The 12,414-nt window shown below is 46.6% G+C and overlaps 2 protein-coding genes across 6 annotated transcripts in view; one reads left to right on the top strand and one right to left on the bottom strand.

Annotated features, from left to right (window-relative positions):
- Positions 1 to 616, bottom strand: part of Sap30bp (SAP30 binding protein) — a 31,829-nt gene extending 31,213 nt beyond the window's left edge. The window contains exon 1 of one of the 2 annotated variants that reach the window (XM_005350746.3): positions 472 to 616. In XM_005350746.3, the coding sequence (XP_005350803.1) occupies positions 472 to 577 (106 nt within the window). In that variant the 5' untranslated portion in view covers positions 578 to 616. The remainder of the gene's footprint in view (positions 1 to 471) is intronic. The other variant, XM_013347645.1, reaches the window with a different exon arrangement.
- A 325-nt stretch (positions 617 to 941) lies between these two features.
- Positions 942 to 12,414, top strand: part of Recql5 (RecQ like helicase 5) — a 40,341-nt gene continuing 28,868 nt past the window's right edge. For 2 of the 4 annotated variants that reach the window (XM_026780256.1, XM_026780254.1), the window contains exons 1-6: positions 942 to 1,470; positions 4,080 to 4,201; positions 5,954 to 6,472; positions 7,333 to 7,435; positions 8,250 to 8,361; positions 11,055 to 11,217. In XM_026780256.1, coding sequence (XP_026636057.1) covers positions 1,341 to 1,470; positions 4,080 to 4,201; positions 5,954 to 6,472; positions 7,333 to 7,435; positions 8,250 to 8,361; positions 11,055 to 11,217 — 1,149 coding nt within the window. In that variant the 5' untranslated portion in view covers positions 942 to 1,340. Of the gene's footprint in view, positions 1,471 to 4,079; positions 4,202 to 5,953; positions 6,473 to 7,329; positions 7,436 to 8,249; positions 8,362 to 11,054; positions 11,218 to 12,414 lie in introns of all 4 variants that reach the window. The other 2 variants (XM_026780255.1, XM_013347630.2) reach the window with 1 other exon arrangement.

Genomic DNA, 12,414 nt, shown 5'->3' with positions numbered 1-12,414 from the left:
GTAGACCAGGCTGGTCTCGAACTCACAGAGATCCGCCTGCCTCTGCCTCCCGAGTGCTGGGATTAAAGGCGTGCGCCACCACCGCCCGGCGAGACACGTACTTTGAAAAGCCCTAAGACGACTCATTTAGAGCTTACTCCTAAATAAAAGTTACCAATTTAACGAGACACAAGTTTTCTTGTGTCTCTCTCTCTCTCCCCCATCAAACAACGAGAGTGGGACTGAACCGCGATGCGGCACCCTTGGTCCTTCCTCCGGCGGGCACGATGCCTGCCAGAGGTTCGCAGAAAGGAAGCTTATTCGCACTAGAGGTCCTAACGCTCCGCCTGCCCGAGCCCATCGGCTGCGCTCTGGGGTTCCAGGACCCGATACCTGGAGCACAATGAGCATCTCTTCCCCCTCAAACCCCGCTGGAGAAGAAGCATTTTTAACCGTAACAGACTCCGAACCCCTTTCCAGCTCAAGCCTCACCAGCTGCGCCACCCACAGCATCGACTCCAGTCTCGCCATCAGATTCAGGCTCTGAATCCTCCGCATAAACTGCAAGAGACGACAAAACGTTCTTCTTCCCCGCCATCTTATTCCCACTGGACGGTGTGGCTCATGCCGATGACTCACATCGCCGATTGACGTGCGGGAAAACCAATTTCTTCCGGACCCCAGGAGCCGCGCCAGAACGAAAACCAATCAAAACGCCCCTTCGACGCGATGCTTGGAAACGTCATCAGCACGGGACGGAAGTACGGTTTTGCGGCTTTTACTTCACCTGGAGCGGGTTGTTTTCTGAGTTAGAGTGGAGTGTTCATTGAAAAGCTGCACAGCCAGCCGAAAAGAGCCTGGGCTTTGATGTCTTGGGGCGCATTCGACTGGTGAAGGGCGAAACTGTTGACTTGGGGGATCAGAGGAAGAAGAGGGAAGGTGGGGGCGGGGGGGGGCGGGCTCCTGGAGGATTGAGTGGTTGCTATGACTTTGCTTCTAGAACAAGGACCCTAGAAAAGGGATTTCAAGTTCTTCTGGCGGTTTTGAAGACATTTATGGACTTTTATTGTGGTCCAGTTTCTATATCTGTTCTACTGGCCTGGAATAGTTCAGTGTTGGTTTTTTTTGCTTGCTTTTGTTTTTATTTATTAAGGGAGAAGTAATGTTAACCTCCCAGGAATGTATTGCGTGAAGCAATTCAACCTTCAGTTTTATTGCATGAGAATGATATGTTTAAGTTAACATAGCGGGTTGTAATGGCAGAAGACACATCGCCTGTATTTTAAAGTGGGACGGAGCATTTTTCGTAACAACCTTTGACCACCCTTGCGTTCAGCTTTTGGCTGCGGCCTTTTGCTAAGATGAGCGCCCACCCTTCCTCCACTCCCTCCGACCGGGAGCGGCGAGTCCGGACCACCCTGAAGAAAGTCTTTGGATTTGATTCTTTTAAAACGCCTTTACAGGAGAGTGCGACCATGGCTGTAGTGAAAGGTAACATCCTGTTTTGCAGACTCCTAGCTGTACCGTGGTAGCACACTGTAACACACCTTCCCTGGGCTCTTCCCACCTGCCTCACTCTGGGTCCGTTACTGGTTTGGAAATCTTTCACAGCCAAAGCTAGGAGGTGCTTTATTGGTGATAGGTTTCTGTTTATTTCTTATTTTCTTTATTGGCAATCTGTGTAGCCCTGACTGGCCTCAAATTTGAGCCCATCTTTCTGCCTGCTGAATTTAAATGCAGAGATTGCAGGTGTGGGCCACCGTGACTGGCTACAGACTTGGAGTTTTAATGAGAGAACCACCAACACTTGTTCTGTTTTGTTGTTGTTGTTTTGTTTTGTAGCCAGACCTACAGATTGTTTTTGTAGTCTGATCCTAGATGCCCATCTTGTTTGTGTGCAGGGTAGCAAGGGTAGCAGTAATGTCTAATCATGTCGTTGCCCCATGCAATCCTCTCACTGAAGACTGAGTAGCTTGAGTTCCAGATAGAGGAGGGAATGATAATACTGTAAATTGGAGATAGGGGGCCTGGGGTTGTCCAGGTGTGAGCAGCAGTGTCATAGTAAGGATATTTTTGTTGTTTTTGTTTTTTGAGACAGGGTTTCTTTATGTTCTGGCTGTCCTGGAACTCACTTTGTAGACCAGGTTGAACTCGCCTGCCTCTGCCTCCCGAATGCTGGGATTAAAGGCCACCACTGCCCAGCCTATTTTTTATTTTAATTAATTAACTAATTAATTAAGTTTGAGATAAGGTTTCTCTGTCTAGCCTTGGCTGTCTTGGAACTGGCAGCCTTCTAATTTAGAGATCTGCCTGCCTCTGCCTCCTGAGTCCTGGGATTAAAGGTGTGCGCCACCACCAACTGGCAAGGATATGTTTATAAACAGACTTCTAAGTAACAAATAGCTTTGCATGTCTCCTCAGGTGTGCCCAATATTCTGCTTTTCTGGCTGTTTAATCCAAACACTCATATCCCAGCAACTGAACATTACTTAATTCTTGTTTTTCTTCTCATTCTCTTTTGGAAATAGGTTCTCACTATGTGGCCTTGGCTGCTTAGCCGGCTGTGTAGACCAGGCTGGCCTCAAACTCCCAGAGAGCTGTTTTCCTATACCTCCTTGAATGCATGCTTTCGCTTTTTTTCTTTCTTTCTTTCTCTTTCTTTCTTTCTTTTTTTTGTTTTTTTTTTTTCGAGACAGGGTTTCTCTGTGTTAAAGTCCTGGAACTAAGCCTTGTAGACCAGGCTGGTCTCGAACTCACAGAGATCCACCTGCCTCTGCCTCCCGAGTGCTGGGATTAAAGGCGTGCGCCACCACCGCCCGGCCTTTCTTTCTTTTTTGAGACAGGATTTCTCTGTGTAGCCTTGGCTGTACTGGGATTCACTTTGTAGACCATTTTTCAGTACTGTTATGGAGTTCAAGACCCTAAGACAAGACTCTCAGACTCAATTTAGATCGTAATTAGCCAGATTTATTAAAGCTAGCAGGACCCCAGCCTCTAACCCGAATCAGATGCTCCACCTAGAGGTGGGAGAAGGAAGGGCTTTTAAAGGCAGGATTAAGAAGAGATGATCTGCTCTGCCAACCTCAAAATAGTCCTCGAATATCTGCGTGAACAAGTCCCAGAAGCCAAAATGAGCAGTTGGCCATAACAAACAGATGCTCAGGGCTGTACATTTCTGGGTGGGAGTCAAGGAGTCAGGGTTGCTGGGAACTTATCTTGCAGGAACTGAACAGCTGTTAAGTACCAAGATGGATGCCTAGCACAAAAGGGAGTTTCTTTAGCCACCACAATTCCATTGTTAGAAGCAGTTTGTCCGAATGGCTATATGTCTTTCAAGGTCCTTGCCCTTCACATACAAAGGGTGGGGAAGGGAATACTGAGAGATACCCATGGGCAGACACTCAGCTCAGTGGTTTTCCTACATTTTCATTTAATTTATAGCTACCAGGACCAGGCTTAGCCCTGTAATCCCAGCCCAGCATTTGGGAGGCAGGGTTAGGAGGATCATGCAAGTTCAAAACCAGCTCAGTTCACATAGCAGGTTCCAAGCTAGCCATGGCTATATAGTGAACATCTTTTTTTTTAATTTTAACATTTTGATTATTTCACAGTCAAATTGGTAATTTCACAAGATGCACCCAATCACCCTTCTTTCCCAGTTCTTCCAGGTCTATCTCCCACCTTTGTGGGAAAAAAATCCAGTTGTGTTGTCCAAATAGTGACTGGAGCATTGTCAAACTCCTGGTGGCCAAACTTAAAGAAAAACGAGTCCGTCCTCCCTGACCCCACAAAAAAAAGTCTTACACCAGGCGGTGGTGGTGCACGCCTTTAATCCCAGCACTTGGGAGGCAGAGGCAGGTGAGTGTCTGTGAGTTTGAGGCCAGCCTGGTCTACAAGAGCGAGTTCCAGGACAGCCATGACTGTTACATGGGAAACCCTGTCTCAAAAAAACAAAAAAGAAAAAGTGAGTCCTTCCCCACCCCACCAGTAGCCATCTGTTAGTTAGTTAGTGAACACTCCTTCTTTATAAAAATTACTTCTTCAAGAGCCTTCCTATAAAAGCAGACAGGATATATTGAGATGTTGTCTTGTCCTTGCAGGTGAAGAGGATGTCTTTGTGTGCATGCCCACGGGGGCAGGGAAATCTCTGTGCTATCAGCTCCCTGCCCTGTTGGCCGAAGGAATCACCATTGTAGTCTCTCCTCTTATTGCTTTGATTCAGGTGAGTCTTGGGGGAATGAACACGAAAACCCAAACAGATCGGGAGGGAAAGGAATGTACCGCTTGTTTGTTTTGACGGTTTTTTTGTGCAGTCTTCAGATAAACATATATTGTGTGTTGAATATAGTTCCTTCCCTTACTCCCCTACTCTTTCCTTGCCCCTTCTGCCTAATTTTACTTGTAATTTTATGTCATACACATTTTTTAAAACCATTTTGCTACATTATGTTTATCCTGTATTGGCTGCCTTCCTTTCATCATATATGTACAGGAGGTTAACTGTCATGATTGGCAGCAGACACCATTACCTGGAGATCCATCTTGATGGCATTTGTTTTGTTTTTAAGCCTTGGCTGCCTTTGAACTTCCATTTCTACCACCTTAGCTCATGAGTGCTAGAATCCTGTGCATGTGTCTCCAGACCCACCTTGAAGAGAAGGGATTTTATTGCTAGAAATTTCACTTCTTGGGCTCAGGGGTTAAGTGAGTCGGCTCAGTGGTGAAGACACTTGTTCTTGCAGAAGACCAGGGTTTGAGCACCCACATGGAGTCTCACCACCCCTTCAGGCAATAGATACTCCTGTGGTACACAGACATACATTTAGGTAAAAGACACCACACACAAAGAAATTTCACGTCTTAATTTGGCCTCTGCCTCTTTTCTCTGATTTGCTTAGGTAATTGTGCTGAGTTTCTCTTGCCCAAATGTAGGGCTCTCCACTAGTGCATAGCATTCTGATGAGTCACAGTGAATCTTTGATTTTTTTGTTTTTTGTTTTTTGTTTTGTTTTTGAGACGGGGTATTGTGCAGCCCTGGCTGACCTTGAGTTTTCATATATAAGCTAGGCTTGAAGTCATAGAGATCCTCCTGCCGATATCTGCAGCACCGGGATTAAAGGCGTGTGCTGCTACATCTGGCTTGAGGTTCTTTCCTTCTGTTGTTTATTGTCCGGAAAAGTATCCAGCCATACCTGTACATGCATGCCTTTCCTCTCCCGTGTGTGCTCACAACAGGTATCCAGCCATACTTGTACATGCATGCCTTTCCTCTCCCGTGTGTGCTCACAACAGGTATCCAGCCATACCTGTACATGCAAGTATCTGCCCTGCAGATGTCATGACTGTATTTAGTGCCTGCAGTGGGCTGGTAGGACTGAGGAAGCACAGCCATGTGTGACGAGCCGTCCACGACATAGGAGAGCAACAGTAATGTTCACGGCATCAAGGCTTTGTGCCGAGAGCGTTTACGTGCATCCATTCCCCTCGCGCTTTTCTTTTTCCTTCTTTATTTCCAGACAGGGTTTCTCTGTAGCCCTGGCTGTCCGGAAGCTCATTGTGTAGACCAGGCCGGCCCTAGAGCCAGAAAACCGCCTGCCTCTGCTCCCCGAGTTTAAAGGCGTGTGGCGCCACTCCTGGCCTCCTTTCTTTTTTATCTCTTGAGGCAGGGTCTCTTCTAGCCTGGGTTGGCCTCAGACTCCTGATCCTCTGGCTTCCACATCTGAGATCCTGAGATTACAGGCTCATGCACCATCTCCCCTTTGACCCTGTTCTGTAGTTCCTGTGGTAGGAGTGAGGGGGCACGGTGATGAGGATGAACTGGGTGGGTCTCGGAGAGTGTATGGCAATTAAGGGAACCAGCAGCAGGCCCAGGCTTTCTGACTCGGAAGCTGTTCTGTGTTCCGGGGGGAGTTGCTGTGCTCATTGTCCGGTCCTGAGGGTTAATGGTTTTCCACTGCATATCCTCTGCTCTCAGGACCAGGTGGACCACCTGCTGGCCTTGAAGGTGCCAGTTAGTTCCCTCAACTCCAAGCTCTCGGTACAGGAGAGGAAGGAGCTGCTGTCTGACCTGGAGCAAGACAAACCTCGGACCAAACTTCTGTACATCACCCCGGAGATGGCAGCTTCAGCCTCCTTCCAGCCCATCCTGACTTCCCTCGTGTCCCGAAACCTGCTCTCCTACTTGGTGGTGGATGAAGCTCACTGTGTTTCGCAGTGGGGACATGACTTCCGGCCTGACTATTTGTTTCTGGGTGCCCTCCGTTCCTGCCTGGCATATACCCCGTGTGTGGCTCTCACTGCTACAGCCACCCCACAGGTTCAAGAGGATGTGTTTGCTGCCCTACACTTGAAGCACCCAGTGGCCTCTTTTAAGACTCCCTGCTTCCGGGCCAATCTCTTCTACGATGTGCAGTTCAAGGAACTCATTCCTGACCTCTATGGGGACCTGAGGGATTTCTGCCTTGAGGCTCTTGGGCAGAAGGCCGATAAAGGGGTGAGGTGTAGACGGAAGTTATAGGGTGGGGAGGCCAAAGTGCTGTCTGCAGCACAGACGTAGCCGCTGTTTTCAAAGCCCCTTGCTTTTCTAGTTATCTTAGCTAGGCTCCTTAGAACTTGTGTACAAAGAGAGTTCCCCCTTTTTAACTGAACATTTACCTTCCTCACTGGGATTCTCTGGTCTCAGATCCTACTGTGGGAGGCAGGTGAACGGTCCTTGTATGTCTGGTAGGCCCATGCAGGGTTCTCAGAGAGGAAGCAGGGGAATTAGAAAGCCTAGATTTTGGATTTTCGCTCTGGTCCCTCTCTCTCTCTTTTTTTTTTTTTTTTAGTTTTGATGCTGGGTCTTACCATGTAGCCTTTGATGTTCTAAGTGTCCCTAATGTAGATCAGGTTGGCTTTGTCCAAGGTTTGTCTGGTCCCTACTGCTGGGATTAAAGCATATAGCACTATGCCAGGATTGGTCCTGCTTTTTTTTTTGTGTGTGTGATGAGCCCTGTTGACTGCTCAGCTTAAGAGAAGACTGAGGGCTGGAGGGATGGCTCAGAGGTTAAAGAGCACTCACTGGCTGCTCTTCCAGAGGTCCTGAGTTCAATTCCTCGCAACCACATGGTGGCTCACAACCATCTGTAATGAGATCTGGCGCCCTCTTCTGGTATGTGGGCATACATGAAGGCAGAATGTTGTATACATAATAAATCTTAAAAAAAAAATAATAATAATTTTTAAAAAAAGAGAGAAGACTGATATATTGACAAGAGAAAGCATGGGGCTTTGAGAGCAGGCTGTGCTCTGGTGAGAGGCTGGTTGTGCCATCCTTCCCTGATTGCTATCTTCCCGCCTCTTCCTGCTCAGCAGTTATCTGGCTGCGGCATTGTCTACTGCAGGACTAGAGACACTTGTGACCAACTGGCCATAGAGCTCAGCAACAGGGGTGTGAAGGCCAAGGCTTACCACGCAGGTAAGAGGTGCCAGCTCTCCTGTCTTCTGCACTGTCTCTTCGTTATGATCCTCAGTAGCAGGGTGGTCTGGTACTATTTAAGTCCCCTAGGAGGAGTCTAGAGAGTTGGGCCTCTAGAATTCTTTCTGATGTCCTGTGCCTACCCAGAAGCAGATAAAGAAACCTTGGTGTTTTTCCTGCAAGCTTATCTGTGTATCTTTTGCATGTGTAGTGCCCACAGATACCCTAGGAAGGCATCAGATCCCTTGGAATTGGGATTACAGATGATTGTGAGCTGTGGGTGCTGGGAATTGAACCCTGGTTTTCTGAAAGGACAGCTGGTGCTCTTAACTGTTGAGCTATCTTTCCAGCCCCAGGTGATAGTTTTTTATGGGCCCAGGTATTATTTAAAAAAAAACCCCACAGACTTTGGAGACCTATGAACTTAAGTTCTTGGTTCTCATGTTTATTGAATATTCTTTGCTGTTCCTGGGCTAAGTTCTTATATTTATTTTTGGGTTTTTGAAGCAGGCTCTCACTGTATATCTCTAGCTGTCCTGGAACTCACTATGGCAACCAGGCTTTGAACTCGCAGATCCTCCTGTATCTGCCTCCCAAGTGCTGGGATTAAAGGCATGTGCCAACATACTTGGCTGGCTAGTTCAGGTTCTATGAAGTTAAGTGCCTGGTCCATGGTTATGTGGGTAAGAAGTGATGGATTCAGTGTATAGGTAAAGTGTCCAGGACAGTAGCAAACCCAAGATAACTCCCACATCCTGAAGAGAAACCCACGGGAGATGTGAGTCTTCCTTGCTCACCCTCCCCTCCTTTCCAGGGCTGAAGGTGTCTGATAGAACACAGGCACAGAAGGAGTGGATGGAGGAGAAGGTCCCTGTCATTGTTGCAACTATCAGTTTTGGAATGGGAGTGGACAAAGCTAATGTCCGGTAAGCTCTGGTTCTTGCATTATGTTGGGGGCTTGGCTTATAGTGCTGTGTGCAAAGTCTACAAGTCTGTTGTTTGTTTAGGGCCACTGAAGAGGGCGGACACCAGGGGAATCCGAGGTATACAGCCCAGATGCCGACAGTTTCTGGGTGGCATGGTTCTCTACCCAAGGGAACTTGGCAGTGTGTTACCAGGTTGTCCATAACAATCTGGTTCACATCCGTCTTTCAGGGAGGACCTCAAAGGCCTGGAGGAAGTAACTGTTTCAGCCTTTTCCCTGTGGACGTCAAAGCTGAAGATCTTGTCTCCTTTATCACTATTCCTTGGCAGTCTAGAAGAGTAGGCTCCATCCTAGCCTCATCTCACTCTGGCGACCCTAGGAAAGGTTTTTACTTCCAGCCATGGTCTGACATCATGGGCTACTGCAGGAAGCCCCTTGTCCTCATAAGAAACAATTTCTTTGAACTTTATTTTTGCATGTGGATGTGCAGTACCCACAAGGGCCGGAAATGTATGTCAAATCTGGAGCTGGAGTTAAAGGTGGTTGTGAGCTATTCAACATGGGTGCTGATAATTAATCCTGGGGTCCTCTACAAGAGCAATGCTGAACTCTCTCTTTGGCCTCTGATCTTTATTGAGACAGGGTCAAACTGTGTAGTCCTAGCTAGCCTGGAACTTCCTATATGATGTGGGATTCCCCTCTGTATGCTGTAAATACCATTGGTTAAGAAAGAACTGTCTTGGCCTGTGATAGGGCAAAAGAATAGAGCTGGGCAGGGAAAACTAAACTGAATGCTAGGAGAAAGGAGGCAGAGTAAGGAGAAGCCATGGAGCTGCCACCAGAGGCAGACGTGCTAAAACTTTGCTGGTAGGCCATGACCTCGTGGTGATGCACAGATTAGTGGAGATGGGTTAAATTAAGATGTAAGTGTTAGCCAATTAAAAGCTAGAGCTAATGGACCAAGCAGTGATTTAAATAATATAGTTTCTGTGTGCTTATTTAAGTTCTGGGTGGTCAGGACAAACAAGTGAGCACCTCCAACTCCTATATAGACCAGACCAACGTCTCAGATGCACCTGCCTTTGCCTCCTGGGTGCTGGCTAAAGGTGTGCACGAACATGCCCAGTCTGTTCTGGGTTTTTGTTTTGTTTTTTGTTTTTTTTTTTAAGGTAGGGTTTCTCTATGTAGCCCTGGCTATCCTAGAGCTTTCTCTGTATACTAGGCTGACCTTAAACTTGGCGATTCACCTGCCTCTGCCTCTCAAGTGCTGGGATTAAAGGGGTGTGCCACCACTGCCTAGTTCGCCCAGCCTGCTCTTCAGTCTGATATTTATACTGGCCTCTGGCTTTAAGGGTTTGTTTTGTTTTTCATTTTTATTTTATGGGTATTTTGCCTGCATGTATGTCTGTGCACCACAGATGTGCCTGGTGCCTGCAGAGACCAAAAGAAAGGATTGGATCCCCTGTACCTGGAGTTAAAGAAGGTTGTGAGCTGCCACATGGGTGCTGGGACTCACACCCTTGTTGACAGAGTTTTCTGTCCTGCCCAGTCCCATAGTCATTAAGTCCCAAAGAAACACACAGAGTTCTATATTAATTATAAACTGGTTGTCTTATTAGCTCAGGCATCTTATTAATCAATTAACTCTTAAATCTTACATTAACCCATAATTCTTTTCTGTGTTAACCATGTGGCTTGGTACCTTTCATCAGCGAGGCATTCTCATTTTGCTTCCTCTACGTCTGGGTGACGACTGCAGACTGAGTCTTTTCTCCTCCCAGAATTCTCCTATTCTGTTCGCCCCACCTATACTTCCTGCCTGGCTACTAGCCAATCAGCATTTTATTAAACCAATACAAGTCACAAATCTTTACAGGGTATAAGACCATTGTCCTACAGCAGCCCCCCCCCCCTTTTTTTTTTTTTTTTCAAAACAAGAACTCTGAATCTAACCTTTGTTTGGCTTTTTTCCTGACCACTATTCATAAAAACTTGTAATCAATACTCCAAACAAAGACAACCATCCATAATCCATTTTTTGGGACTATGGGCCTAGTTTTCTAGGCTACCTCCTGTTGATTGGGGGTGCTGATAATCTTCTGGGGACCTAAAGAAGATTTAGGATTATGGTCAAGTACTGACTGGAATATTCTGTGAGGCTTGATCATATCAACCAGCAGTCTTGAGGCTGTTCTGAATGTAGACCTCAGAGAAAACTCCAGCAGTGGTCCTCCAAAATGTTGATCATTTGAGCCATCCGCTCCTGTTGGAGATTCTTCAGGGGGTATTGGTCTATCAAACAACATTAGTCCAGAAGGAATCCACAGGTTCTCATCTTTTGTGGAAACAAAAGCAGAACACCCTATTCTCTGGAAGAACAGCCAGTGCTCTTAACCATTGGACTATCCCTTCTGTTCTGACTGTTGAGGTTTTTTTTTTTTTTTTAATTTTGCCCTATTTATTAGACTTTCTCTGATAACTCCAGCTGTGGACTCTTAGTTGGGCTGCTCTGTCAGAAAGGCCTGTTTGAAGGGCCACAGGGGTCTTACCCAGCTGACTCTGATATATTCTAGGATCTGTCTCTTGTGTGTTGTTCCCCTGTACCTGGCCCCAGGGAGTAAGCACTTCTGACAGGATCCCTCCTCTGGAGCACTCAAGTCTCCCTTAGATATCGCATCCTTTTGTATTCTACAGATTTGTTGCCCATTGGAATATTGCCAAATCCATGGCTGGCTACTACCAGGAATCTGGCCGTGCTGGCAGGGATGGGAAACAATCTTGGTGCCGTCTTTATTACTCTAGAAATGACCGAGACCAAGTCAACTTCCTCATCAGAAAGGAAATAGTCAAACTCCAGGTAAGTCCCAGGCAGTGGACACCCTTGTTGTCTGAACCTTCCCCTCCAATTCATATAGCTCATTGCTGAGCCTAGAGAGTGTCTATAAACTAGGGCTGGTTCTGGCCTGGAAAGATACCCAAGAGAAGTGGTGTGATGGGTGAGCAGGTTGCTGGTGACAAGCTGGCTTAAACTTCTCCTTGTTAATATCTTACCTGAGTACCACCTTGTATCTGTTGTTAAATATAGACAAAATCATCCTTGCCTTGTTTTAGTGAGCCTTGTTACATAAGTGTTTCCCCGTGTTCTGTTTTTTCTTTAGCCACTTAATTTTTTTTAAAAATATTTATTTATTATGTATACAATATTCTGTCTGTATGTCTGCACCAGACCTCATTACAGATGGTTGTGAGCCACCATGTGGTTGCCGGAAATTGAACTCAGGACCCTTGGAAGAGTAGGCAATGCTCTTAACCACTGAGCCATCTCTCCAGCCCACCACTTAATTTTTTAAAGTGTTTATCCAATTATTTTTAGAAAGCCCAAAGCAGACCCAAACTAGAAAGGAGTATGGTGTGAGAATGGGTACTTTATAAGTCACCAGGAAAATGAGGGACTCAAAAGTCAACGCTGGGGAAAAGATGAAATTAGTTCCTACATGTTCTGTGTATGTGTAGCGTCTACACTACAGGATAGCTCGCGAGCCGGGAAAGGAGCTGGAGATTTAAACACATACACAGACAGGGTTTCTCTTTGTAACTCCCCTAGCTATCCTGGAACTCACTCTGTAGACCAGGCTGACCACAAACTCAAGACGTTCACCTGCTTCTGCCTCCCGAGTGCTAGGATTTAAAGCATGTGCCAACATGCCTGGTGATTTGTTTTAATTTGCATGCTTTGGTGTGGTGGGAACACCACTGCACGCACATGGAGGTCAGAGAACAAACTGTAGGAATCCGTTCTCCCTCAACCCTTTAGGTGCTGGATCCAGCTCAGTTTATTGACTTTGATGGCAGTCAAATCACATTTATCTGTTAAGCCATCTTGTCAGTACATAACTCAAAAAGCAAAAGCCAAAACGAGCTGAGTGTGGTGGTGAAGACCTGTGATTCTGAACTCAGGAGGCAGAGCAGGGAGACTGAGGGTCAAGGACAGCCAAGACTACGTAGTGAGTTCCAGGTCAGCCTAGGCTTCATAGCAAAAGTTTGTCTCAAAAAA

The sequence above is a fragment of the Microtus ochrogaster genome, chromosome 7, assembly GCF_000317375.1.
Source record: "Microtus ochrogaster isolate Prairie Vole_2 chromosome 7, MicOch1.0, whole genome shotgun sequence".
In the NCBI taxonomy this organism is placed as follows: domain Eukaryota; kingdom Metazoa; phylum Chordata; class Mammalia; order Rodentia; family Cricetidae; genus Microtus; species Microtus ochrogaster.
Note: the sequence above shows the minus strand (reverse complement) of the source record. Positions and strands in the feature narration are given on the sequence as shown.